General features: G+C 40.1%; 1 protein-coding gene across 3 annotated transcripts in view; it reads left to right on the forward strand.

Moving 5' to 3' along the window:
• dnajc17 (DnaJ (Hsp40) homolog, subfamily C, member 17) overlaps nt 1-26,830 on the forward strand; it is a 73,437-nt gene that overhangs the window by 16,192 nt on the left and 30,415 nt on the right. For all 3 annotated transcript variants that reach the window (XM_063007289.1, XM_063007291.1, XM_063007290.1), the window contains 7 exons: nt 5,722-5,780; nt 7,723-7,810; nt 7,947-8,023; nt 10,188-10,293; nt 12,871-12,920; nt 18,389-18,466; nt 23,868-23,948. In XM_063007289.1, coding sequence (XP_062863359.1) covers nt 5,722-5,780; nt 7,723-7,810; nt 7,947-8,023; nt 10,188-10,293; nt 12,871-12,920; nt 18,389-18,466; nt 23,868-23,948 — 539 coding nt within the window. The remainder of the gene's footprint in view (nt 1-5,721; nt 5,781-7,722; nt 7,811-7,946; nt 8,024-10,187; nt 10,294-12,870; nt 12,921-18,388; nt 18,467-23,867; nt 23,949-26,830) is intronic.

The raw sequence follows: 26,830 nt of genomic DNA on the forward strand, positions 1-26,830 counted from the left end.
ACGCACAAGAAAGCCCGCAAACAGTTTGCTGAAGACAAGCAGTCCAAGAACATGGATTACTGGAATGCCCTGTGGTCTGACGAGACCAAGATAAACTTGTTTGGCTCAGATGGTGTCCAGCATGTGTGGCGGTGCCCTGGTGAGAAGTACCAAGACAACTGTATCTTGCCTACAGTCAAGCATGGTGGTGGTAGCATCATGGTATTGGGCTGCATGAGTGTTGCTGGCACTGGGGAGCTGCAGTTCATTGAGGGAAACATGAATTCCAACATGTACTGTGACATTCTGAAACAGAGCATGATCCCCTCCCTTCGAAAACTGGGCCTCATGGCAGTTTTCCAACAGGATAACGACCCCAAACACAACCTCCAAGATGACAACTGCCTTGCTGAGGAAGCTGAAGGTAAAGGTGATGGACTAAACCCAATTGAGCACCTGTGGCACATCCTCAAGTGGAAGGTGGAGGAGTTCAAGGTGTCTAACATCCACCAGCTCCGTGATGTCATCATGGAGGAGTGGAAGAGGATTCCAGTAGCAACCTGTGCAGCACTGGTGAATTCCATGCCCAGGAGGGTTAAGGCAGTGCTGGATAATAATGGTGGTCACACAAAATATTGACACTTTGGGCACAATTTGGACATGTTCACTGTGGGGTGTACTCACTTATGTTGCCAGCCATTTAGACATTAATGGCTGTGTGTTGAGTTATTTTCAGAAGACAGTAAATCTACACTGCTATACAAGTTGTACACTGACTACTCTAACTTATATCCAAGTTTTATTTCTATAGTGTTGTCCCATGAAAAGATATAATAAAATATTTGCAGAAATGTGAGGGGTGTACTCACTTTTGTGATACACTGTACATATACATGTGTACAGTACAATGATGATGGCCGAACTGCAGAGTCATTGGAAGATGCATTTGTCATGCACCTACAGTGCTGTTCCCAAGCTTGGATAAAATAAGGAGGGTTACGTCAGGAAGGGCATCCTGCATTTTTTTTTTTTTTAGAGTAGTCAATTAGTCTTCCACTGCTGGGGATCCCGATCATATCCGAGGAGGGTATATTTGCCCCCTCTGACACATGTGCACTCACCCGACCCCTTCCTATTTGCCCATATTTTAGTGGATTTGCACACGAGGCCGGATATTGTACACGGAGAGCCACACGCCGATCTCCATGCTCCTGTACCCACGCCTCAGGCTGCTAACCAGGGTCATTGCACAGCGTTTGAAGACCAAACCCAATTTTGTAGTCCGGTCTTTCCCACCCAGCAGACCGATGGCCAATTCTGTCTGCTGCAGGCACTGCCAATTGTGCCCGCTAGAGGGCGCCCAGCCGACAGGTAGCAGAGCTGAGATTAAAGAGAGAGAGCGGAGAGTTCAGAATCCCAGAGCTGGTGCGCCAGTGGAACATCCCACTGCGCTCCTTGGGCGCCTCAATTCTGTCTTATTTAACCCCAAACTTGTCAAACCATGTCTTGATTGACCTTTCATTGTGCACTGGGGCACAATCATGTTGGAACAGAAATTTTTCTTTTTCAAACTGGTGCCACAAACGTCCTGCTCCCAGTTAATGGCCTTTATCCTGTAACTTTACCCTGTAACTTAAGTCTTAAGTGTATTGAGACGTGGTTAAAAGCTTCATAGATGCAGAATAACAGTGAATCCCAACAATTTTAACCAAATTCTGTGCTTTCCCAGGTTCATATCTTGAATTATCTTTAATCTAATATGTCTCAAATCAGTAATTTTATCTGCAACATCATGTCACATCACTACACTGGGATCATGGTTAGCTGTACAGATGCGTCAGCATTTTACAATGACCTCTGTCTCGTATTTTGGTTATAATTTTTTAGGACACTGCTATTTGTGAATTTTACTGCTTGCTTGTGGTTAATTATTTTACTTTGTGGTTAATTAATTTTGTTAATTAAACTCTCGTCTGGTAGTAGTGTTTGAACATATCAACATATTAGTTTAACTACCTTGGAAATTATGTGTTTGCTTTAAAATCTAAATTTACATTTAATTGTTAATGTTGGTCATATTTATAAAATATAAATTGAAATTATAAGGATTTATTAAGTTGGTGCTAGTAACACTGTGTAAAAGGGAGGAAACTCAGGCTAGGACTGCACCTAGTACCCTGTCCGTCAGCGGGCATCAAGCTCTAGCAGAAAAGAAATTAATACATTGTAATATGTGGGAACATGGAAAGCGTGTACAAAATCATTTATTACTCATTTTTTTATTGTATTGGCTATTTAGCCAAGAAATAGCCACATAATCATGGCAGATTTGCTTTTCTGCAGGATTTCTTTTTTTCCAATTTTTACCCAATTGCGTTATCCTTCCTCTGCTGTTGCTGACCCCCGCCCCCGATTGACAAGCACGAACTGACATACGCCCCCTCCGACATGTATGCAGTAGCCGACTGCATCTTTTCATTTGCACGAGGTGAGTTCATATGCGGATCAGCCTTGTGCACTGAGAGCCACACCCTGACCAGCATTATTCCTCCACTCTGTGCAGACGCCATCAATCAGCCAGCAGAGGTCGTAATTGCACCAGTTATGAGGTCCCTATCCGGCTCCCTCCCTGGATGAACAACAGCCAAATGTTGTTCGTATAGTCACCCAGCCCAGCCGGATGGCAGAGATGAGATTCGATATGATGTATTCGAAATCCCAGCTCTAGTGTGCTAGCGTATTTTACCGCTGTGCCATCTGAGCAGCCTTCTGCAGGATTTCTATATAATTGTCTATAAATATCTATAAAAGTATTGCAGACCACTTTTTGATTAAGAAAATTATTCCTTTTTTTAATCAGTTTAGTGTTTAAAGCTGACGTCATTTTATTTCACAGTTTAAGTCCTTTATTTTCTTTTTCAAGGCTGCCAAACAGCGCTATTGAATATTTTCACTACAATTTGTTAAGATTTCTTGTGAATGGAATGAATTTATTCAGCTTTGTTCCCCTTTCCATCTCGTGTGTCTGCAACCTGCCAAGTAAATAAGGGTAAATTAAGCGTTTTGAATGTAAATGCTTAAATCAATGCTTTTTTTTGCTGTATGTTTTATGAATCAGTAGTTCAAACATAATTGATCACTTCAGTAATCACAAATAAAAACCTAGCAGACTCCCTTGCTAAATATCTGGCTTCTTATGAAACTATGGTGGGAGTCAAAATCATGACTTGCAACTGTAGTTAACCTTGTTTTTTCATTTTTATTTGAATGTTAGTATTGTGAATAAAACAAAATGTGAGCTTTTATCATTAACGCTGCTTCCTGTCTACAAAGAGCAATCAGTAGCACCTTTTATATATGCACTTTCAACCAGGACTGACAGTATTTTGCTGGAAAAAAGAAGTAGTTCCTGTGAATTTGAGTAATTCAGACATAACTGACTGTTGGTCATTTGTTCTAAGGTTAACCTTCTGTAGTTTTTGAATAATTCAGTTTAATCCTCATTTACACAAGTAACACAGATGAACAGAAACTAGATCCACTTTGTTAATTCGCTGTATGTGTGTTTTGTAACATTGTGTGCAATAAGATTTTCAAACCAAGTGTGTGAAGGGAGCAAATCATTAAATTAGCATGTGAAGGCCACATGTGTGAATGACGCCATTTGGCCCGTTACAGCTGAAGGTATGCTGGGAATTTTCTGGGTGTGAAAGGGGCTATTATGTAATGAAAACCCTAGTCCATTAAATAATTCTGGAGGAAATGTGACATAATGGAACAGCAGTTTAGTTGCATTGTGGAACATTTATGACTGGAGCAGCAAATGACCACTTGGTTACTGCATCAGTGTTGCACCTCTCTTAAATAAATGTACCTCAAGAGCAAGAAGTAACAAAGAATACAAGGTTTTGTTCAGGGTTTTTTCTAATACTGAAAAACAGCTCACTGGTTAACATAAAATAGTGCACGAGTCAGGATCTGTTACAGAAAATTACAAGCTATTATAAACAGATTTAGTAGCAGAAGTAAAAAGCCAGCCATATTTTACTCTCCAGGGTGCGCTGGTTTGTTTTTCATTGTTCTTAATATTGCAAATAGGTTGAAACCTTCTGAAGGACACAATGAAATAGAAACACACAGTTGTTCTGGCTGGTTTACAATTCTTCCGCTAGTCACATTATAATTATGCAACGAAGACAACTTCAGTAATCACAAGTGAAAACCTAGCTGACTCCCTTGCTAAATACACCAATCAGCCATAACATTAAAACCACCTCCTTGTCCATTTTATCAGCTCCACTTACCATATAGAAGCACTTTGTAGTTCTACAATTACTGACTGTAGTCCATCTGTTTCTCTGCATGCTTTCTTAGCCCCCTTTCATGCTTTTCTTCAATGGTCAGGTCTCTCCCAGGACCACCACAGAGCAGGTATTATTTAGGTGGTGGATGATTCTCAGCACTGCAGTGACAATGACATGGTGGTGGTGTGTTAGTGTGTGTTGTGCTGGTATGAGTGGATCAGACACAGCAGCACTGCTGGAGTTTTAAATATCGTGTCCACTCACTGTCCACTCTATTAGATACTCCTACCTGGTTGGTCCACCTTGTAGATGTAAAGTCAGAGACGATTGCTGATCTATTCCTACTGTTTGAGTTGGTCATATGAGTTGGCTGGATATATTTTCGGTTGGTGGACTATTCTCAGTCCAGCAGTGACAGTGAGGTGTTTAAAAATCCATTTGCTGTGTCTTGTCCACTCATACCAGCACAACACACACTAACACACCACCACCATGTCAGTGTCACTGCAGTGCTGAGAATGATCCACCACCTAAATAATATCTGCTCTGTGGTGGTCCTGTGGGGGTCCTGATCGTTGAAAAACAGGGAGAAAGCAGGCTAAAAGAGTATGCAGAGAAACAGATGGACTACAGTCAGTAATTGTAGAACTACAAAGTACTCCTATGTGGTAAGTGGAGCTGATAAAATGGACAGTGAGTGTAGAAACAAGGAGGTAGTTTTAATGTTATGGCTGATCGGTGTATCTGTGTCTATTTAAGCTCTTGTAGTACTCTTGGAGTTCTTTCTCTCCTGATCTATGTCTATAGAAGGGACGTCTGTGTAGTTGACTTTAGGCTGCACCTAACAATGTCCTAACTTATGAATACGTACATGTTGATGTATAATGATGAGCTCAAATGATTGATCAGCTAATGGTTCTTAATCTGGAAAAAAGGTTTTTGTAGAGATGAGAAAAGTAGTCGTGCCAGAAGCAAAGAATGAAAGTGCTGAAAGTGCTGAGGTGAAATGTGGGCCCCTTCAGAGCTTGCAGCAGGGGGCCTCCAGGTTTACGTGAGAAAAGCGGCAGGTCGTCATTAGAGGAAACAGCTTTCGTGAGACTGTTTTAAAGCTGGAAACACAGGTTAAGACGAGCCGCTGGCCAATTACCCTACCCTATCATTACAATTATTTAACATCCCTCATTTAGCTTTGAACATGCATGTGTGAACGTCGGGTTACCATATTTCCAAAATGTGTTTCCAGTTGTGTTTGTTTTTTTACACTCTTCCTCTGTTCCTCTATTTTGCTTGGTAACCGTCAGTCAAACACATGTTTTGAATGGTGATTTCATGGTTTGGTCTTTCGTGCGAAGAAGACACACAGGCACGACTGTCCTTAACCATAAACTCGCCTGTTTTTAATTGTGTTTGATTGTTCATTGTTGTCTTCCGTACACAGCTGAGCTCTTCCACCAGCTCTCTCAGGCGCTCGAGGTGCTGACTGACGCTGCGGCCAGGGTAAGAAACGTTGAGTAAAATAAAAACAGCTAACCACTGATCATTCAACACCCACATAGGCACACACACAGAGGCTTAAATAGTCTGGCACAACACAGTTTGATGCAATGACTATTCAGGCTGCCATTGTGTCATTATCATAGGATCTGGGTTCAAATCTGCGCCCTGTCTAGGATATTCTCTCCTTGGTCTCAGTGTTTTCTTGTGAAACCTGACCTGTAGTAACCCCGACTAGAATAAAGCTGTTTATTAAAATGAAATTTCAGTACATTGTAAAGTAGTCCAGGTTCTATTTATTATAATGTTTTCTGTAAACAGAAAACACCCCCCTCCATTGTCAATTCCCCTATTGCAATTATTTTTGCCGCTTGTACCACCCCAAGCTGACCAAAGAGGGCTGAGACTATATTCACCAGTGCAGCGTCAATATAATCTATTTTACCTTCCCCTTTCTCAAGTCTGTTTGGGTACCTGCCCAGGTTGATAACACTGCCTGGAATTCAAACTTGATAGCTCAAGATGTTGGTAATGGTGGGTTAGAGCATTAAGCCCCTGTGCCACTCCAGCCTGTGATACAGAATAATAGACAAAGACTATAATTTTGTTTGTTATTTATGCAGGTCATTTTCATTTAATAAAGCTTACAGGTGTTTCATGTCACTGTGAGGCTGCACATTCACGGCTTTCACACGATACACGGCAATACAAAACCACTTTCTGCTGGCTGTGCCACTAAGCATCAAGCTTAAAAACAATACACTATTTTAGTATAAAACGAACGCTTTGGTAATGCTTGTCATTTGTCATTGGGAGACATGAAAAGAATAAAAAATGTGGGTTTATGAAACTTTTTTGCTTAATGAAAGGAAGCATTAAATCTTATAAAAGAGCTACAAAGCCACAAGAAGTGATTCCAGGATTAGGAAACGTGGGATTGAGATCTAAAACACAAACCCGGTCTCCACATTTCACAGCTCACTAGTCACCATGCTGTATTTTTCCTCATATAGTGCCATGATTTAAATTTAAAGTGGCATTTTGTGAAATAGTAGGAATCAGTTTCACTCCGTCAGAGCTATTGCCAGAGCTTTGAAAAGGTCAGACGCAAACTGGGTCAAAGGTCTATCGGATTTAGGGTGCTTGGGTGGCGCAGCGGTAAACAAGCTAGCCCAACAGTGCTGAGATCTCTCAGCTCTGCTATCAGCCGTCCAGGCACCTACACAGACACATTATTGCCTGTGTGTCTGTAGGGGGAGGGACGCTGGTGCTTGTGCAAGTGCGGCCTCTGATGACCGGTCGAGGCGCCTTGCAGCGCCTGGCTGTCTGGTCGTGATACTCTGCTCCTTAAGACCCCGCCCCTGGCAGTTGAAAAGAAGCAATCTGCGACTGTGCGTGTGTCGGAGGGGGTACATGACAGTCTCAGCCCTCCTTGATTGGGGGTACGGTGGCAGAAAATGACGAGAGAGAGATAAGCTTCAGTTAGCCACGACATGATTGATAAAAAAAAAACAAATAAAAAACAATAAAGCATTGATTAAAAGTTTAATGAAATTGAAGTATGAGCTCTGTGGCAAGCTGTAAAAACCGAGCATCAAAGCAGTGAATTTACTTGAAGTGCAATGCTTAAGGGAGGAAGGAAACTCCATAGCAAGAAATGCCACATCTATCGCATGTATCATGTGAATGCAGTTAAATAAACATTTAAGAGAATGAGCAAATGACAGATTCATTTTTTAGTTTTTACGGCATTTTACAAAATGTTCCAACTTTTCCGGAAATGTGGTTTGAAAATACAATCGTAAATAGCAAAACATACTGATATTTATGTACGTTTTTCAAAGATCCAACTTTCACTGTACATAAAATAATCAGCCACCAAAACATTCTGTAGTCTTTGTTTCACCCAGCTGTGGAATATTCCGCTGTATTTTATTCTGTACAGGCTGCTTATGACAAGCTCTGCGCTGCCAAGAAACAAGCAGAGGAGCGAACCAGGAGACTAGATGACAAAAGGAAAAAGATCAAGCTAGGTAAAGTGATTTTTGTCTCCTCTGTAACAAGCTGTTAGCATTCAGACAGGATTAGACCATACATAGATAAAATGACATTTTAGATGTGGGTGCATTTTATTGTGTCATTTTTTTTTTATTAACATTTTCCCTACAGACTTAGAGGCTCGGGAACGGCAAGCAGAAGCAGACGCTGAGGCAGATGACAAAGTCACCAGAACACTAGAAGAAGAGGTAACAGTTACGCCCCCAACCCCCTCTTTTCCCTTTAGTTTTTTATTCAGATGTGTCATGTGAAAAATCCAGTCAGATAAACTATTTAGTAATGTCTTATTCCTGTAATGAATCCAGTCTCTGTTTCCTCAGTTCTGCTACTGTTTAACTTGTTAGAAGAGAATGAGTCTAATGGCTTGTGTTTTTCCTAATAACAAAGCTGGTTTCATTTATGAGTAGCGAGAGAGTGATGCAGATCTGTGCATCGTTATTTCCCCCATATCCTCTCATCATCTGATTTATTAAACCATGTGTCATGCCGTACACTTCTATTACAGCTCATTATTAGGAATAATTCTAGAACTGTTTTAAATACACACTGTTGTGTGTGCATTTTTGTAATAATAATAATTAGCGTGGATCTAATACACAACTCAGGTCAACAGTTTACACACAGGTATGTGTATTAGGACTAATTTGGAAGTACTTTTGCAATTGTTTTGTGACTGAATGGTAGAAGCACATACCTCTTTGTTTAAAATACTTTCCTAAATGTATGAATTGAATTTATTATATGAGTTTTCCAAAAATGGGTCGAAAACATTCATATTGTAGCATGGCCTAAAATCATGCTGGCCTAATACCACCGAGATCCGGGGTTCAAATCGCTAGTGGCGTTATCGGCTAGTCAGGTGTCTACATACAGACATGATTGGCTCTGTCTGAGGGGAAGGGTGGCCGAGGCCCTGCGATGGACTGACGTTTTGTCTGGAGTGTGTTACTTCATTGTGCTCAGTGAGTCTGGGGAAATCTGATCCAGAGTGACCCTGACCAGGGTAAAGCAGTGGTAAAAACATGAAAATTAAGATTTTACTGCATTTACTGATCAGGTGACAGGAAATAGAAATACAGTCCCAGGAACTGTCCATGAATCCTCACAGTCAGTTTCTGACATTATATGATGCTTTAAAGTTTCCCAGCACTACAGTTCACTCAGTCATTTTGAAATGGCTTGGCACAACCTTGAACTTTCCTAGAGCTCCTAGTGTCAAACTCTGAATTCGGACGAGCCACCGTAACTGCTGGTCATTTGATTTCAAAAGGACTTTCCAGATTAATGAAGCTAGTGAATCTAATGCTAAATGTACACTGATGAGGCATAACATTATGACCTAATTTATATTCCTAATATTTTGTTGGTCCTACTTTTTGCTACCAAAAAAGCCCTGCAACTGAGATGCACTGTGTATTCTGATACCTTTCTATCAGAACCAGCATTAACTTCTTCAGCAATTTGAGTTACAGTAGCTCGCCTGTTGGATCGGACCACACGGGCCAGCCTTTGCTCCCCACGTGCATCAATGAGCCTTGGCCGCCCATGACCCTGTTGCCGGTTTACCACTGTTCCTTCCTTGGACCACTTTTGATAGATACTGACCACCCCACAAGAGCTGCAGTTTTGGAGATGCTCTGACCCAGTCGTCTAGCCATCACAGTTTGGCCCTTGTCAAACTCAAAGCTCAAATACTCACTCTTGCCAATTTTTCCTGCTTCTAACACATCAACTTTGAGGATAAAATGTTCACTTGCTGCCTAATATATCCCACCCACTAACAGGTGCCGTGATGAAGAGATAATCAGTGTTATTCACTTCACCGGTCAGTGGTCATAATGTTATGCCTGACCGGTGTATCTGTCTGCACTAACGTTAAGTTTTACAAGGGTGGAGCTTTGGGAAATAGTGTCTTTTTTATCGAAATTCCATCCATGCGTATTACTCTTTATCTACTAGATCTTTAGGGCAAATCTATTAGGTTAAGACTAATAATATTGAGGTTTGTAAAAGGATAATAATTTTTTACATGCTTGTAGAGTGAAATTTTAGAATTTAGATATGCCACATACTGGAAGATTTCATTTATTGACAGACAGTAGGTGGCAGTGTTCCGTGTTAAGAGGCTTTAAGGTTACTACAGTTCACAGGATTTTGGATGGTACACAGTGGCCTGTGGTTTTGGTTGGATGTAAGAGACTCTCATAGTACTGAGTATGTGTTGATGTATTATGTAAGCACGGTTCGTGTCCCGGTGCGTGCTTACATCCTGTATGTTGCACACGTATGGCTTGTGGACTGTAACTGTTGATCGTGCGGTCTGTTTGTGTGTGCGTGCGCGCCTCTGTACAGATTATCCGTTTGAGAGAGGAAGGCTCCAGACAGCTGCAGGAAGAGCAAAGGCTGATTCGAGAGCAGATCCAGAGAGAGAGAGAGTCGAGGCTCCCCACACATGCAGGTACTTATTGACTATTATTTCTCAAAGCCGATATAATGGCCAACTCACATGCAAGACATTTTTACCTCATGCTATCAATAAACTAAACCAATTTCCTCAATTCATTCATCATTGCTAACCGCTCTACCCTGGTCAAGCTTGCTGTCAACCAAAAGCCTTATAAAACAGCTGGGTGGAAGGTGGGAATAAATTTTGGACATTAATATCTTAATAACTCATTACATTATTTTATTTTCATGCTTTACGCGTACTTCATGGTGGGTTCAGTTCTGCATGATCACTGGGTACAATGCACAGGACGCCAATCCATCATGGGGCCTCGGCTACCAAGCCCTCACCACTGGCATGTTCTGTATGTAGATGCCTGACCCGCCAATAGCACAGCTGGAGATTCAAACCCCAGATCCCAGCAATAGTGGGCTTGCATAATGTACCAATACACCACCCGAGTGCCATTATTCATGACATGGTCTTCATAATAACAAATTGTATAAATGTCGGGTGCTGACGTTGGATAAAAAAAGGCCTTACTCACAATCGACGTTCCAGTTCATCCCAAAGGTGCTTAATGGGGTTGAGATGATGCAGTCAAACCATGTCTTTATGAACTGAACCCAAGGGCACAGTCAGGCTAGAACTGTCTATCATGTACTTCAGTCACTGTTTATTTAATAATAACATACATTATATTACCAGAAGTGTTTGGACACCTGATTATGAGCGTGTTGGACATCCCATTTCAAAAACCATTGGTATTAAAATAGAATGACCTATGTGATTGTTTCATCTATAACAACCACCACTCTTCTAAGAAGATTTCTCACAAGACTTTAAAGTATTGAAGTCTGTGGGAATTTGTTCCCTTTTAGACAAAGGAGCATTTGTAAGGGCGCCCAGGTGGCACAGCGGGATATCCCACCAGCGCTTAGATTCTGAACTCCTCGGTTCGAAACTCGGCATTGCAACCGGTCGGCTGGGCGGCATCTAGCGGGCATAATTGGCAGTGTCTGCAGCAGACACTAATTGGCCAGCTTGTCTGCTAGGGCGGGACGACCGGACTATATGGGTGTGGTTTAGCGGTTAGGGTACTGGACTAGTAATCCAAAGGTTGCTGGTTCAAGCTCCACCACTGCCAGTTTGCCACTGTTGGGCCCTTGAGCAAGGCCCTTAACCCTCAATTGCTTAGACATTTTACTGTCACAGTACTGTGTCACTTTGGATAAAAGCGTCTGCTAAATGCTGAAAATGTAAAAATTTAAATGTCTTCAAACGCTGTGCAAGAACCCTGATTAGCAGATAGAGGCGTCTGTGCAGAGTGCATGGGCAAAAACAAGGGGTCCGCTAGGACTGCGCAGCAACATGCCTTCCTCAAATGCAATCAGGGATCCCCAGCAGCTGAAGACAAATTGACTACACGGGAGAAAATGGGAGAAAATGCATAAATTAAATAGAAAAAAGAGCATTTGTATGGCTGGGCACTGATGTTAGTCAGGAAAGCCTTAATCGACGTTCCAGTTCATTCCAAAGCTGTTCAGTGGTCAGGGCTCTGTGCCGGCCACTAGAGTTTCTTTATACCAAGCTCTTCATGTCTTTATAGAGCTTGCTTTGTGCACAAAGTCAGTTATGCTGGGACAGGAAAGGGCCTTCCCTAAACTGTTGCTGGCATGCTAGAAGTATTTATTTTTTACAAGGGATGTCCCAATACTTTTATCCATATCATGTATAAAATAACTGCTGCTAATCCAGAAAGCAGATAACACACAGTACTAACTCATTTTGAGTGTTTCACTCATCTCTTACTGGTTTGGAGCGTCTTTTAAATTCTATTCTGTGATGAAGTTTATAAAGTATAAATTTATCATATCTGGCTATGTATAAGGTGTGGGGCATGGGCGAACAGCCTGGCCATTGGGAGGTGCTGTTATCAGTCCTGCTCTCAGTCCCAGTCGAATGCAGATAAAATGAGAAGGTCCACGTCAGGACCCTAATACAGGAGCAGCCAAAAAGAAAAAAATCTAAAGTGAAGTTTTGGAAGTATAGGAAAGTACCTTTAATTTAATTTGATTTAATGTAGCCCAGATCTCACGACTGCATGCAACGTGTTCCAAAAAACAACATAAAGTCAAGATTTTCTCATTTAAAATGTGTTAATAATTTGAACTGTCCATGAACGTAACAGATGCCTTTAATAAACACTTCTGCAAGGTGTCGTGCATTATTTATTTAATAATTTACACTGTATCATGAAGCCCTAATGCAGCTATTCTGTGTATAAAGTGTTACCTAAAAACAAGGCATGGCCAGATGTCCACTTTAAGCCTTAAGAAAAGCTAAACAAATTTTGGAGAGGACTGTCCAAATGTAATGTTTCGAACAGACTCACCTCATCCACTTCAGTCCGTTAGTATCTTCACACTCCGCCATGATGATGCATGATAAAACGAGTCCTGCTCTGTGTCACAGCAGATGTACGAGATGCATGAGCTACAATTTGTTCCAAACTGGTCAGTTTTAAAAAATGTAAATGGATTAACTGGCTCTTTCTCTTTCCTTTCTTTTTTTATTTATCACCGACAGATTCGTCATCAGCGCAACAGGTGAACAGAAACGTCACCCCTAAATTAAAGGTAAATTCATCATACTCTCCAGAACATGACCCATTGAACTATACACCGATCAGCCATAACATTAAAACCACCTTCTTGTTTCTACACTCACTGTCCATTTTATCAGCTCCACTTACCATAAAGAAGCACTTTGTAGTTCTACAATTACTGACTGTAGTCCATCTGTTTCTCTGCATGCTTTGTTAGCCCCCTCCCAGGACCACTACAGAGCAGGTATTATTTGAGTGGTGGGTCATTCTCAGCACTGCAGTGACACTGACATGGTGGTGGTGTGTTAGTGTGTGTTGATAAGACACAGCAATGCTGATGAAGTTTTTAAACACCTCACTGTCACTGCTGGACTGAGAATAGTCTACCAAGCAAAAATATCCAGTCAACAGCGCCCTGTGGGCAGTGTCCTGTGATGACTGATGAAGGTCTAGAAGATGACCGACTCAAACAGCAGCAATAGATGAGCGATCGTCTCTGACTTTACATCTACAAGGTGAACCAACTAGGTAGGAGTGTCTAATAGAGTGGACAGTGAGTGGACACAGTATTTAAAATCTCCAGCAGCACTGCTGTGTCTGATCCACTCATACCAGCACAACACACACTAACACACCACCACCATGTCATTGTCACTACAGTGCTGAGAATGATCAAACAACCCAAATAATACCTGCTCTGTGGTGGTCCTGTGGGGGTCCTGACCATTGAAGAACAGGGTGAAAGCAGGCAAAGCAAGTAATTGTAGAACTACAAAGTGCTTCTTTATGGTAAGTGGAGCTGATAAAATGGACAGTGAGTGTAGAAACAAGAAGGTGGTTTTAATGTTATGGCTGATCGGTGTAATTATTTAAAAGAGATTTGAATAGTTTTTTTGATAAACAGCTTAAATGCTCAGTTTTTATTAGATTTAATAAAAAAAGGGCAAAAAAGGGAGATTAAATTGTACAAATTAAATCAATGTTAGTCTGTGTAAATAGTGCAGGACGGAGGTTGATACGGTGGCTGGCATTTTCATATTAGGTCCAGCAATGAAACCAAATAAGGCAGCAACTTTAAAACGCTTCATGTGTTTATTATGGAAACCAAATGATTTGGACAGGCCCTTTATGACCCTATAACCCTTTCCCACTTCCATCGAATTCCCTTCAAATGAAGCTTTACCCCGAGTCCATTATTCTGTCTGTTCAAGGCCAGTTGTCGGGCAGGAAACAAAGCGATATTCTGTTTCCTTTGGAAACCTTTCAGTTCCTTATTAATGGACAAAGTTCAACATTAGCTAATAGGTTTATGTAATTAATCACGAAAGCATCTCTTGCCAGGTCTAACTCTTTTTCATAACAAATTAGTAAGTCAGATATGTTAGATATGGTCATGGAACAAAAATAAACTCCAGAGCTGCATTTGACTGGAACCTGAGTCATGTGCTCTTTAATTACATTTCTCCTGAACTGTCTTTACTCCAAAGCTAAAGGTAACACTCAATATCTCTTCTGGTTCGGTATGATTCTTCCTTCTTCAAATGTTTTTATGTGAAGTCACTCGGAATGGCTCATTTCTCATAACAAATCAATGTTTTTATTTGACACGAACGGTCAATTTAAGCAAAACGCCCTGAATATCGTTCTTAATTCTCTTTTATATAGAGCCAATGATCCTTACGTGTTTTATTTGGTTTACTTGGCAGCTCCAATCTTTAGTTTTTTTTTCTGATGTGTTGTGGGGAATTCTGATGAAAAGCATCCTTCACTGTGAGTTTAAAAAAGGCGTTACAAAACCCAAGTCTGACCAACTCGCGTGAGGTAGTGTTATTTTTCGTGTGAGAGCGTTTGCTTTTGTTCGAGACAGGAAAGAAATATTATAGCTCTTATTTGTAGCTATATGGTTGGGTTGTATAAAATGTAATGAGGCCAGCATTTGACTACCAAAAGTGGTAAACCTGGAAATTATTTTTTCTTAGTTTAGGTTAAGGGAGCCAATTACTGCCTTCTGACAAAATATAGAGCAAAGATGCTGTCAAACAAGGCAAATGCAATTAGAAACTACAAGTGGTAGACAAAATAACAGAAACAGCACATGAAAAAGGGAGCACAGCTAAACAAAAGATATATCATACTGACTGGCAATCAGAATCATCTTTATTCATCAGGTATATTTGCACACACAAGGAATTTGTTTCCAGCTGTTAGTAGCTCTCTATAATATACAGACAATGCAATATACAATGTACAGAGTATTTACATGCTGAACAATATAAAAATATATACAGTGGATCTTCGATTTAACAGACTAAAAGGGGGGGAGCACTGGTCCGTAAAATGTGATCGTCTGAAACAGCGAGCTTTTTTCCAGAGGGTGCAACGGGATATTCCGCTAGCACACCAGCACCAAGATTCTGAACTCCTCGGTTTGAAACCTGGCGTTGCCACCGGTCAGCTGGGCGCCATCTAGCAGGCATAATTGGCAGTGCCTACAGGGAGGGATGACCGGACTATGTCTGCAAAACACTGTGTAAGGATCCTGATTGGTGGATAGAGGCGCCTGTGCAGAGTGCATGGGTGGAAAAGGGTTCCAATAAGGGCTGCGCGTGGGTCGGAGGAGGCGTAAGCAACAATATACCCTCCTCAACTGCAATAAATCGGGGATCCCCAGCAGCGGAAGACAAACTGACTGGGAGAAAATGCATAAAATATAATATAAAAAAATTGGTGTACTGTACTACTAGGAAGAATCTTCATTTACCTTGTGTGGTGGAGGAGATGTTTTTTTTTTTCCTGATCGTATAGTGGGGAGTATGTAGTCGGTGGCTACTGGAGCAGTGCTGGTGCATAACCAAAACACATAAAACACAAAGAAAAGGCAAGAACAAAGCGAGCCTCCTGACAAAATATAGCCTCATGTAAACAGAGAGACGTGCACCAACTTGTGGACTATTACTGAAATACTGGTCTTGGTACAATTTTTACGGGAATTTTAAACAATCGGACATTTGGTTTTCCAGGTTTTGTCTGTTAAATCCCAAATCCAATATATATATATATTTAAATAAAGCTCACTGACAGGGATAGACAAACACTGTACAGTCGTGGTGTCAAATTGAGTTCCTGGAAGCCCATAGCCATAACATTTCAATCATAGCTCATAAGAAGGTTGAGAAGGTTAATGAGGTGTGCTAATTGAGGTAAAATACAAGACTTTACCTTACTGTGACACTCCAGGACTGAGTTCTAACACCTCTGCTTTATGGGATAGTTAGTAAATGCTGCACATGAATCTTGGTAAATTCTCTGAGCAGTGGAAAAATGTCTGGATTGTTTAATACCAATTGTTTAACGCAGTGCTTATTTAACACAATGGTTGTCTAACAACTTACAAATAGGAACCAGTTTTATAGGACCAGGCGTACCTTACCGTACCTTATTTTAATACCTAAATAGAGACAGTCCACATTATTTGGTGGAGTAATTGATGCCAGGATGAATCAAGCTTCTTTCCAGTCCTCTTTAATCACCAGGTTATGACATTATTAAAGCTTTATTGTTTATTTGTTTTGAAGACCAGACTGTCCATCTTCATCTCCTTTGTTCCTCAAAGATTTAAATGATTGTTGTTCTGTAGAAATGTCATACCACAAACCATTTAGGGCATGTCTAAAAGCCTTTTGACAGGAGTTAAAGCAGTCATGAAAGCTAAGCCTTTCCAGCATCTTTATTAGCCTCTTAATATCAATTTATTGTGAAGTTTTATATCATATTGTGACATAATAGAAATGGAAACCAGCACAGCAAAAGCAGCACACATTAGATGTAAGATCTGGCTAATGGAGATGCACAAAACCCATTTAGACAAGATGTCTGATGTTTTGGCTGATCAAATTTATTGTAATTGCTAAGTATGAAAATTTTTTAATATGATGTCTGCAATACACTCCAAAAAAGTAGGGACAGAGGCATGTTTACTGATCACTGTGTTACATCACCTTTTCTATTCATTACACTTTTTAATCTGACCAGTGGTAGCTTAGTAGTTAAGGTACTAGACTAGTAATCAGAATGTCTGTTGTTTAAGCCAGTGGTCCCCAACCACTACCGGTCCGTGTGTCATTTATTACCGGGCCGCACAGGAAAAATAAGTAATTAGAGATCGCTACAAGAGCAATTAAATTTTCAACACTCTTCGGGTGTTATTGTCCCAAATCACCACTAGGTGGGAGAAGTGGCTCGTTGTAGCGAAAAAAAGCTCAGGATTCACACTGATTTTCAATTCTATAGTTATTCTATTTTAAATCCTCCCGCCCCTGCCGGTCCGTGAAATTATATCTTATATGAAACCGGTCCATGGTGCAAAAAAGGTTGGGGACTGCTGGTTTAAGCCATACCATGACAAGTTACCATAGTTGGGCGCCTGAGCAATTCTCTTCTAAATGTCATAAATGGAAATTTGAGGGAATGGTTGAGAACTAAAGATACTAATTGTTGCAGTTTTGGAAGTAGATCTTTTGCCCATTCAAATAGATCCCATTATTCATTTAATACAAGACATCAGCTGCTCAACAGTCTGGAGTCGCTGTTGTCTAATCCTCCTGTTCATCATATAACACACATTTTTAACAAGCTAAATTTTGGACGGATCTGACCACAGCACACATTTTCACAGTCTTTTGGTTCATCTGAGAGCCCCAACCCAGAGAACTCTGCACAGTTTCTGCACAGAATTGATGTTCGGCTTTTGTTTTCAGGTTGTATTTCTTAATGCAGCACCAGAAAGTGACAAACATTTTCCAAAGTACTCTTAGGACTATGTGATATATTTATTGCTGTAGCATAGTCTGAGTGCTCAAAGGTCATGCACATTCAGCATTGGTTTCCTTTCACGGACTAAGATTTCTCTGGATTTCTTGAATCTTTTTACATTATTATGTGTGGTAGATGGTTAAAAACCTAAATCATTTGCAATCTTGCATTGAATGTTCTTTTTTTTAACTGATTAACAATTTTCTCAAAGTTGGCACAACGTGGTGAGCCATGACCCAACATTGTGTGAAGTGTGGATCCTTTTTTAATCCAATCTTGATTCTCTTAACTGTTAACAATTCACCTGCTTATTGTGGAATCTTTCAAAATAGTGTAGCTTAAGTATTTTAAAAACTTTTCACTCTTATTTGCCCATGTGTATGAGGCATCAAACTGAAAATTTTATACTTATTTTGGAGCTTTATTAACATTAAAGAAGTCATGTTAGTTTGTTTATTTCACATTTATCTATGCAGCCCATCAATACATTTATGCAGGCTAATTATTTTACTCACAGCTGCATTAACACTTTTATTAAGCCAAATAGTTTTTCTTTTTAGGCGTGTTGTTTAATGTTTTAATGTATGAAGAAACTGAAATAAGTTTTAAGAATCTGTGTGGAATTTGTTTCTTTTGGGTTCTTCTCATGCTGTGTTAGTTTATCATTTGTTTTTACGTCTCTTTTAGCTGAAGTGGAAGTGCAAAAAAGATGACGACACAAACGGTGGATATTCTCAGGAATTTCTCCAACGGCTCCTTCAGAAGGTGATGCACTGACTGGACTATTGACTGAAAGAAGTATCTTATTATAAATGATATTAAGACCTTATAAGATCCTATACTCTCTATCAAGTACATATTAATTACAAACATAATTTCAAAAAAGTTGGGACAGTAGGAAACATCTGAATTAAATCAGAGAGCAATAATTTGCAAATTCCTTTTGGCCTGTTTTCAAGGCCATACAGGGTGAGTCAAAATCATGTTAACACTTGAATGGCAGAAATCATTTATTCACAAAACATACTTCATATGTGTAAGATGATTTACAGGACAGTTTTAACCTGTTCGCCATCATGTTCAACACACAAAAACCAGCGAGCAACAGTACCATTTAAAGCCCGGACACACATTTCGCATGGAATAGATCCATTACTGTTAACATAATTTTGACTCACCAGATATTTACCACTGTGTTCATTGTCTTTAGTTTTAACAATCCAAAACGAGTGTTTTTTTCCCCTGTTCTTGCTTAAAAGAACTTTTAACTATTAGTTGCTCAACAGTCTGGGATCTTTGATGCTGTATATTGAGCTTTATTTTTAATAGGATATTTGGGCTGCAGCCAGGCCAGTCTAGCACCTCTACACTCCAATTGTGAAGCCATGCTGTTGTAACACGTGCAAAATCTGGCTTGGCATTGTCTTGCTAAACAAGCAGCAACATCTCTCAAAAAGACAATGTATAGATCTTTACAGATGTTCAAGTTACCCATGTCATTGGCACTAACACACTCATAGGCCCAAAGAACAAAGCATTATTATTTAAACAATTTATAACGTGCATCACAGCATACTTTTCCACTTATCATCTAAGCTGTATAATTTTTCCTAGGGTGTTCAGTAGTGTTGAGGTCAGTGCTTTATACAAGCCACCGAAGTTTCTTGACACGAACTCATTAAACCACATCTGTATTATCCTCACTATGTACACATGGGCACAGTCAAACCGGAGCAGGAGGAGCCTTCCTCAACTGTTACCTCAACATTAAAAGCATAAAATACATTCTTGTAATTTTCTTAGCAAGGAGTATGGCTGAAACATCTGAACCCAATAATTAGCAGGGGTGTCCTAATGTACATAGGATGTGGTTGCAGAGCCTATAAAAATGATGACTTTGGTTAAGCTCTGTTTATGAGCCTCTTTATCACTGCCTTCCCATGACTGTTTCACAGTCAAATAATTGTGATTCCGTCAATAAATAAATAATAATAAATAATACCAGATCAATATTATTAATACTTTTTACATATTAGCATTTAATAATTTACTTTGTAAAATAATAACTAATTTAAACAAAGTGTTTAACTGTTTATTAATTGGCCTGATGTTTCTGTTCCTGACCAATTTGCTCATTGTTAAAGTTTTCACTGGTTGTAAGTATATTGACCTCGGAATGCAGTCAGAGAGGCAAATAATGCAAAACCTATGCAAGACACATGATTACTTCATTACACAAAAGAGTATTTACATTTATACCATTAGCAGAACATTTTATCTAAAGCAACTTACAATTGTCAGTAAACAAAGGTTAAGTGCATTGCTCAGGGGCCAAGTGCCAATTCAAAGGTCAACAAACGTGGTTGCTCAGTAGATACATTAGATAGGGGTCTGGACTTTTAACCAAAAGATTGTGGGTTTAAATCCTGGCTTCTCCAAGCACCCACTGTTGGGCCCTTGAGCAAGGCTCTAAACCCTCTAGGCTCCATGAAGGCTCTGCATTGAAGCTGAGATATACAGAATTTTCTTGACTTTCTAGGACTTTCCATGTTTATATGTAAAGTATATGTGACAATAAAGGATGTCAGTTCTATCTATCATATAAAATATTTTAGTGGGCAGTGGTAGCTCAGTGGTTAAGCTGACTGGTTAAAGCTCCACCACTGGCAGGTTGACACTGTTGGGCTCTTGAGCAAGGCCCTTAACCCTAAATTGCTTGGATGTATACCGTCACAATAGAAAGTCTTAGTAATGCCGTAAATGTAAAACAGGAACATGTACTAGGAAAGTCAGAAAGATGTCCTCAGAGTCAGAGATAGATTGTTTTTTTATGTTAATTAAAAGCATAATAGGGGAGCTATTATAAGCATTGTGCTCCACTCAAATTTGCAACTCTGTCACTGTGTTTTGACACATTGACACTGTGAACAAAGTTCAAACTAATTAAACTCTGAAAGGTTGCTACTGACATTTCAAGGTACAACCAGAGAGTCAGGATGATGTAGTTACAAGCTTTTTTAGTGTCATATCAATTGGCCCAGCTGCAAACTGCCTCCTTCAGCCCCCAAGTCTTTGTTGAGTTGCATTGCCAGAGTAAAAAAATGATGTAAAATATTGAACCTACCTTACTGGGTGACCAGCAGTCACAATTGGCTGTGCCTGATGGTGGAGGGTCAACTTGGTTCCTCTTTTCTGCTGTAACTTCAGTCACTACAGGGCACTTTTAAGTTAAATAGAGATTTGGGCGGCACGGTGGCTCAGTGGGTAGCGCTGTCGCCTCACAAGAAGGTCCTAGCTTCAATCCCCAGGTCGGGCGGTCCGGGTCCTTTCTGTGTGGAGTTTGCATGTTCTCCCCGTGTCTGCGTGGGTTTCCTTCAGGAGCTCCGGTTTCTTCCCACAGTCCAAAGACATGCAGTCATGTTTATTGGAGAAACAAAATTGCCTATGACTGTGTTTGACATCAAAACTTGTGAATTGATGAACCTTGTGTAACGAGTAACTACCGTTTTTGTCATGAATGTAACCAAAGTGTGTAAAACATGATGTTAAAATCCTAATAAACAAACAAATAGAGATTCAAGAGAATTAACATGTGGGTTTTACAAAATGTCCCAACTTTTGTAGACATGGGGTGTGTATAAACTCTTCTGGCTAGCCGGCCTACTGCAGCGTATTTAAAATTCTGAGAAATTCTCTTTCTAATGAGCCAGGCCTGGTGTCCAGTGCCCCAGGTTTTAGGCCTGCATGACATCAACCGCTTAAGCACTTTTGTTTTACCCCCACCTGTGCCAGCACCATTAAATTTTTGTAGCAGCAAAAAGTGCCGAGGGCAGTGCAGCGCCCTCCTAAAGAGCTGCACAGCACTCTCACTAGCCGTCTCTGCTGGCACGTCTAGTGCTCTCGGGGGAGTTGCTGGGAAATTTGCTCTTCTCATGCAACCAAGCAACACACGTACCACCCCGGTGAGGCACGGAATCGACCTTGAGACCTGCTGGTGGGGGTGCGGGTCTGTCGGTGTTGTGGTTGGGATTGGAGTGCATATGGATTACTTCATGCCAATTTTAGAAGACTCTAAAAAATGTACTGAATGAGCTTCTTGTTCAAAAACCAAGAAGTTCAGGGCACTAATTGTTAGTGAAAGATTTAGAAAGAGAAAGAGTTTTAATTGTGAACCTTTTAGAGGACAGAGTCTTTCACGCTACATTGCAAGAACTTTGAAGGCAGAAGGAAATTAAGTAATGAGTTTTGATAGGATGACAGTCAGGTATTGTTGGCAAAGTATAGACAGGCTTTTTGGCGAGGATCTTTGTATGTTTTGGAACTGAACGTTCAAGCTGCAATCACACTGGCTGGCCTTTCCAGTTGGAGCGTCCCAAAGAAAGCTTTGGAAATGTTAAAAAATCTGAATTATAGTCCATTGGGATCCTTCTTTTGTCACTGTTGGCAGGATTCTTGTCCTGAGAGTCCAACTTTGTTCCGGTCTTTCGTTCATTCCAGCAAACGAACATCAGGTTCCCAGGGAGCTTAGATTTGTAGAATCTGTTTATCCCTGCTCGAAATCAAGACTCTGGATAAGAATTTCATAAGCGGTTGTCCATGGCAGGTGATATGTAAGCTCTGAGTTTCCTGGCTACATCGTTTATGCTGTAACTACCATTATCAAGGTCTCATTACTTTAAGTGAATCTGGACGGTAGACAAAACGAATCCTCACTCCTCACTTGGGGTTAGGGGTTATTGTGTGAACCAAGCCAAACCCCCCATTACTCCCTAGTCTAAATTTTTCTGGCAGGCCTTGGGAGCCGAGCCATGCTAATTTCAGCCCCCGCGTTCAGAAAAAATCTCTAACAAAACAGAAAGGTCATAAACGGGTCAAAAATAGATTGTTTCTGGGAAGATGTACCTTTCACAAGTCATCGTTTCTCTTGGACTAAATACAAATCCAGCTAAAGTCAAAAGTTTACCTACTTTTTAAAGTACGTTCATGTCAGGGCAGATTTGAGTAATTTCTGTAGGGTTCTTTTCTGTTAACAAAAGATTGGAACAATTACCTCCTCCTGTAAAGAAACCTTCATGAGTTTAACTGACCTTATGGGCTTTCTGAAAATATCATTGACTACAACAGCAGAAGACCACATTGTGTTCCAGACTGAAAAACAAACAAACTTATGGCTAGAATTTTTGGAAGGTTTAACCTAATTAATCTGTAAGGTAATATTGGAGGAAAGGATCAAATTTGAGTCCATGGATCTAGCAGCACCAGTTCTACCAGTGGCACCACCATGATACCTCCCAAAGTAAAAACATCTGTTGGCATGAAGCATTTCACATGTATTGTTTCTGGATTGTGTGTGATGAGGTAGCATTGCACAGCTGCACATCACAGCACATCATTACTATTCGTGCCAATTGTTAATATACAATGATGAGCAAAAATAACGACCACGCTCCAAGATATAGACTATTCAAGACATCTGAAGAGGTTCTGTGGTATCTGGTACCAGAACATTACCAGCAGGTCCGTCAGCTTTGGTATGTAAAGAGGTAAGTTGGGACAGTGGCTACTTGGTAATAGCTGGGCTTGAACCAGAGACCTTCCATCCATAGTCTAGTATCTTAACTACTGAGCCACCACTGCATCCTGGTTGCATGGCCTGCTGGTAGCTCTTCTGCTTGTCCGTACTTGATGCCTTCATGTCCTCTGGCATCAATGATCTTGGCCGTCCAAAAACCTTTTTGTGATTTGTGGCTTGTCTCTTCTTTGACCACCTGCCTGAGAGCACCTTGCTGTTTTGGAGATATTTCAAACCAGTCGTCCGGCCAAAATGATTTGGACTTTATCAGTGTCACTCGGGATTTTATGCAGGACCACATCTGCTGCTTTTAGCATGTGAACAATGAGTAACAACCGTCAGCTTAACGTTTATTTTAACCCTGACTGTCACATGCACAGCTGTTACAAATAGTCATAACCATTTTTTGAGTGGTCCTAATGTTTTGGCTGATAAGTATATAATTACAATTTAATTTAACTTTCTTAATTTACTATTTACTGAGCTTTACAAATAAACTAACACATACAATTACTTGTACATTATTATGTATCATAATTTTGTTTGGGTAAATGTTGGTTTTGATTAGTTATTTTCTGCTATTCTGTTTTGCAGTATGGTGAAGTCTTGAACGTTGTAATATCGAATAAGAAGAAGGGAAGTGCTGTGGTAGAGTTTGCGACTGTAAGAGCAGCAGTGAGTATCTCAGACTGATCAGTATCTCCTGGACAAAATCAGTCTCATTGCCATTAAACATTTTAGATTCAGTATTACTGTTAACATCAATTCTTCTCTAGATAATGTTTGCTGCTTCATAATCTTGATAAGGAAGTCATTAATTGAGGACTGCTTTGTGTCTGCCATGTTTATTTTAAGCAGCAAAAGGGTAACTTAAGCAATTCTGGCATAATTAATACCAGTAGCATCTGAAGTTTCCTGTCACTGCCTCACTGATATTATAAATATTTGTGGACGGGTGAGGGAAGAGGATGAATTCTGCTTCTTAGCTGAGACTAGCTAAATCCATATGTGAGCACATTTTAAGCTACTATTGCCACATTATTATACCACAGATAACACTGATGATACCAAAATGTTAATAATTAATACCAATATCAGTAATATCTGATTGTCAGTGCCAATTCAATACCACAGCAAAAGCAAAAACACCATTAAGCATAATCATTTATTTGTAAAATCAACCAACAACATTATAACACCAGTGTAGATATTATGATATGTATTGGGAAATGTAGACTTCAGTTATTGTACAGCTACAGTGGTGTGACAGTATTTGCCTCCTTTTATTTTCTTCTTTTTTTACACATGTAATGGCATATGTTTCCAGATTTTCATACATATGTCTCATGAAAGTACACTTTACTAAATTAATAACTTAAGATTTCTCAATACAAAATCAGTATCTACAGTACATACCATCGTAAAAAGATTCAGGAAATCTGGATAAATCTTAGTCAGTGTAGAATAATGCTAAATCTACTAAATGTATGAAACATTTAAGCCCACAAATAACATTGCATAAGAAACCTTTATGCTACTGTGATAAAGATATAGGTTTGGGAAGCTAAAGTCGCTTAAATCAGTCTGCCTCTACATCAAGAAATGCAACCTGAAACTCAATTAAACCCAATAAAAATTGCTTTATAAATGATAAATGGCTCACCTGAGATAAAGAAAACCTATCTTGTCACTGTTTGGAGATCTCTCACATCCTCAACGATTTATCCATTAGTGTTATGAAATAAAACAAACTACACAGTTTCCCGTTTAGCCACAGACGTCCTCTTCAAAATCCAGCAGGGTTTAATCATCTAAAAACGTGACAGAACTTGAATGGAAAATCTCAACTCTGCGTCAATTCTGATTGGTCCATCGTGTTTGATTGACATCCACATCTTCCAATTGTAGACACTTTGGACGACACACCGTAAAGTGAGAGATGTGTGTGATGTTGTAGGTTCTGTATTTATTCCTTTAGAATATTTGTTTCACAGTCTGAGCGTTGTTATTTAGATAGCTAGTTTAACCATGGTACATTGAGACATGTATTATTACTGCTTAGTTGTTTGAGAGGAGAAATGACGGTATCGGATTGGTATCGGTATCGGCAGATACTCAATTTGCAGTATCGGAATCGGACATATAAAAGTGGTATCGAGCCAGCCCTAATAATTATAAAGGGTGTTGTAACAAGTTCTCTTTACCAGCAAGGAATCATATGAATTCTGGTAAGGCATTTTGGCCTTTTCAGGTCTTTTCAGCTCCTTGTTTAGCTTTTCAGCCAGGTGGCCGTTCCTGCAAACAAAGATGTAAATAAGAACAACACCCAAAGGCGAACACTATAAGGGTTTAAATAACCCACATCATTATTCACAGCAAGTATGACCTCTAAATAACCCTTACGTTTATAACCCTTACATTTACACTGTTAGGCCCTTGAGCAAGGCCCTTAACCCTGAATTGTAAGTCGCTTTGGATAAAAAGCGTCTGCTAAATGTCGAAAATGTAAGTGTGCTGCCCAACGAAGCCTTGAGCTAAACCACACCTCACCTGACACAGGTGACTACATAATTTATAGCCCATTTAGTTTTTCACAAATTCATGTTAACATAAGACCTCAACTATAATAAATTTAATTACTTGGCCATTTAAAAAATGACATTCCCAGCATTGTATGAAAAATATAATGAAACTGGAACTTTGATATGTAGGCGTACGGCCAGCCGATGGCAGATCTGAGATTGGAACTCGAGAGCTTGAGATCTCAGCAGTGGTGTGGTAGCATATTAGAACACTGCACCACCCGAGCACTCGATGGCTTATATCATAAAAGGGTGGCATGGTGGCTCAGTGGGTAGCACTGTCACCTCACAGCAATAAGGTCCTGGGTTTGATCCCCAGGTGGGGCTGTGTTGAGTTTTCATGTTCTCCCCGTGTCTGCGTGGGTTTCCTCCCACAGTCCAAAAACATGCAAGTGAGGTGAATTGGAGATACAAAATTGTTCATGACTGTGTTTGACATTAAACTTGTGAACTGATTAATTTTGTGTAATGTGTAACTACCGTTTCTGTCATGAATGTAACCAAAGTGTAAAACATGACGTTAAAATCATAATAAATTAATACACTTATATCATAAAAAAAGTTGTAGAACATTCTATATGGTACCTCAGTTACCCAGCATGATTAATTAGGTTTATTGTCAGCCAGCCTTTTCTGTCATCATTCTGCCATACTGTTATCTGCTTAAACCAGCCCCCGCATTTCTGCATTCACAGACTTAAAATGTAAGTGCAAACATTATGTAAGGAAAGCATTAAGAGCAGACGAGCATGGTTAAATGCTTAACGCAGACCAGAGTTGTACATATTGTCCTGCTTTGTCTGGCTGCATGCAGAGACTAAGATTATCGTGACCTCAGCCTGCTTGTGTGGTTCCTTCCCTAGAGAACATGGTCACCATGCTTTAAGAACAGACTTTGTGCGAGTGTGTGTGCGTGTGTATGTGTGTGTGTGGCGCTCAGTGGTCCCATGGCAGTCTGTAGGTCTGGGACGAGCT

This window comes from Trichomycterus rosablanca, chromosome 13, assembly GCF_030014385.1.
Source record: "Trichomycterus rosablanca isolate fTriRos1 chromosome 13, fTriRos1.hap1, whole genome shotgun sequence".
Taxonomy (NCBI): Eukaryota; Metazoa; Chordata; class Actinopteri; order Siluriformes; family Trichomycteridae; genus Trichomycterus; species Trichomycterus rosablanca.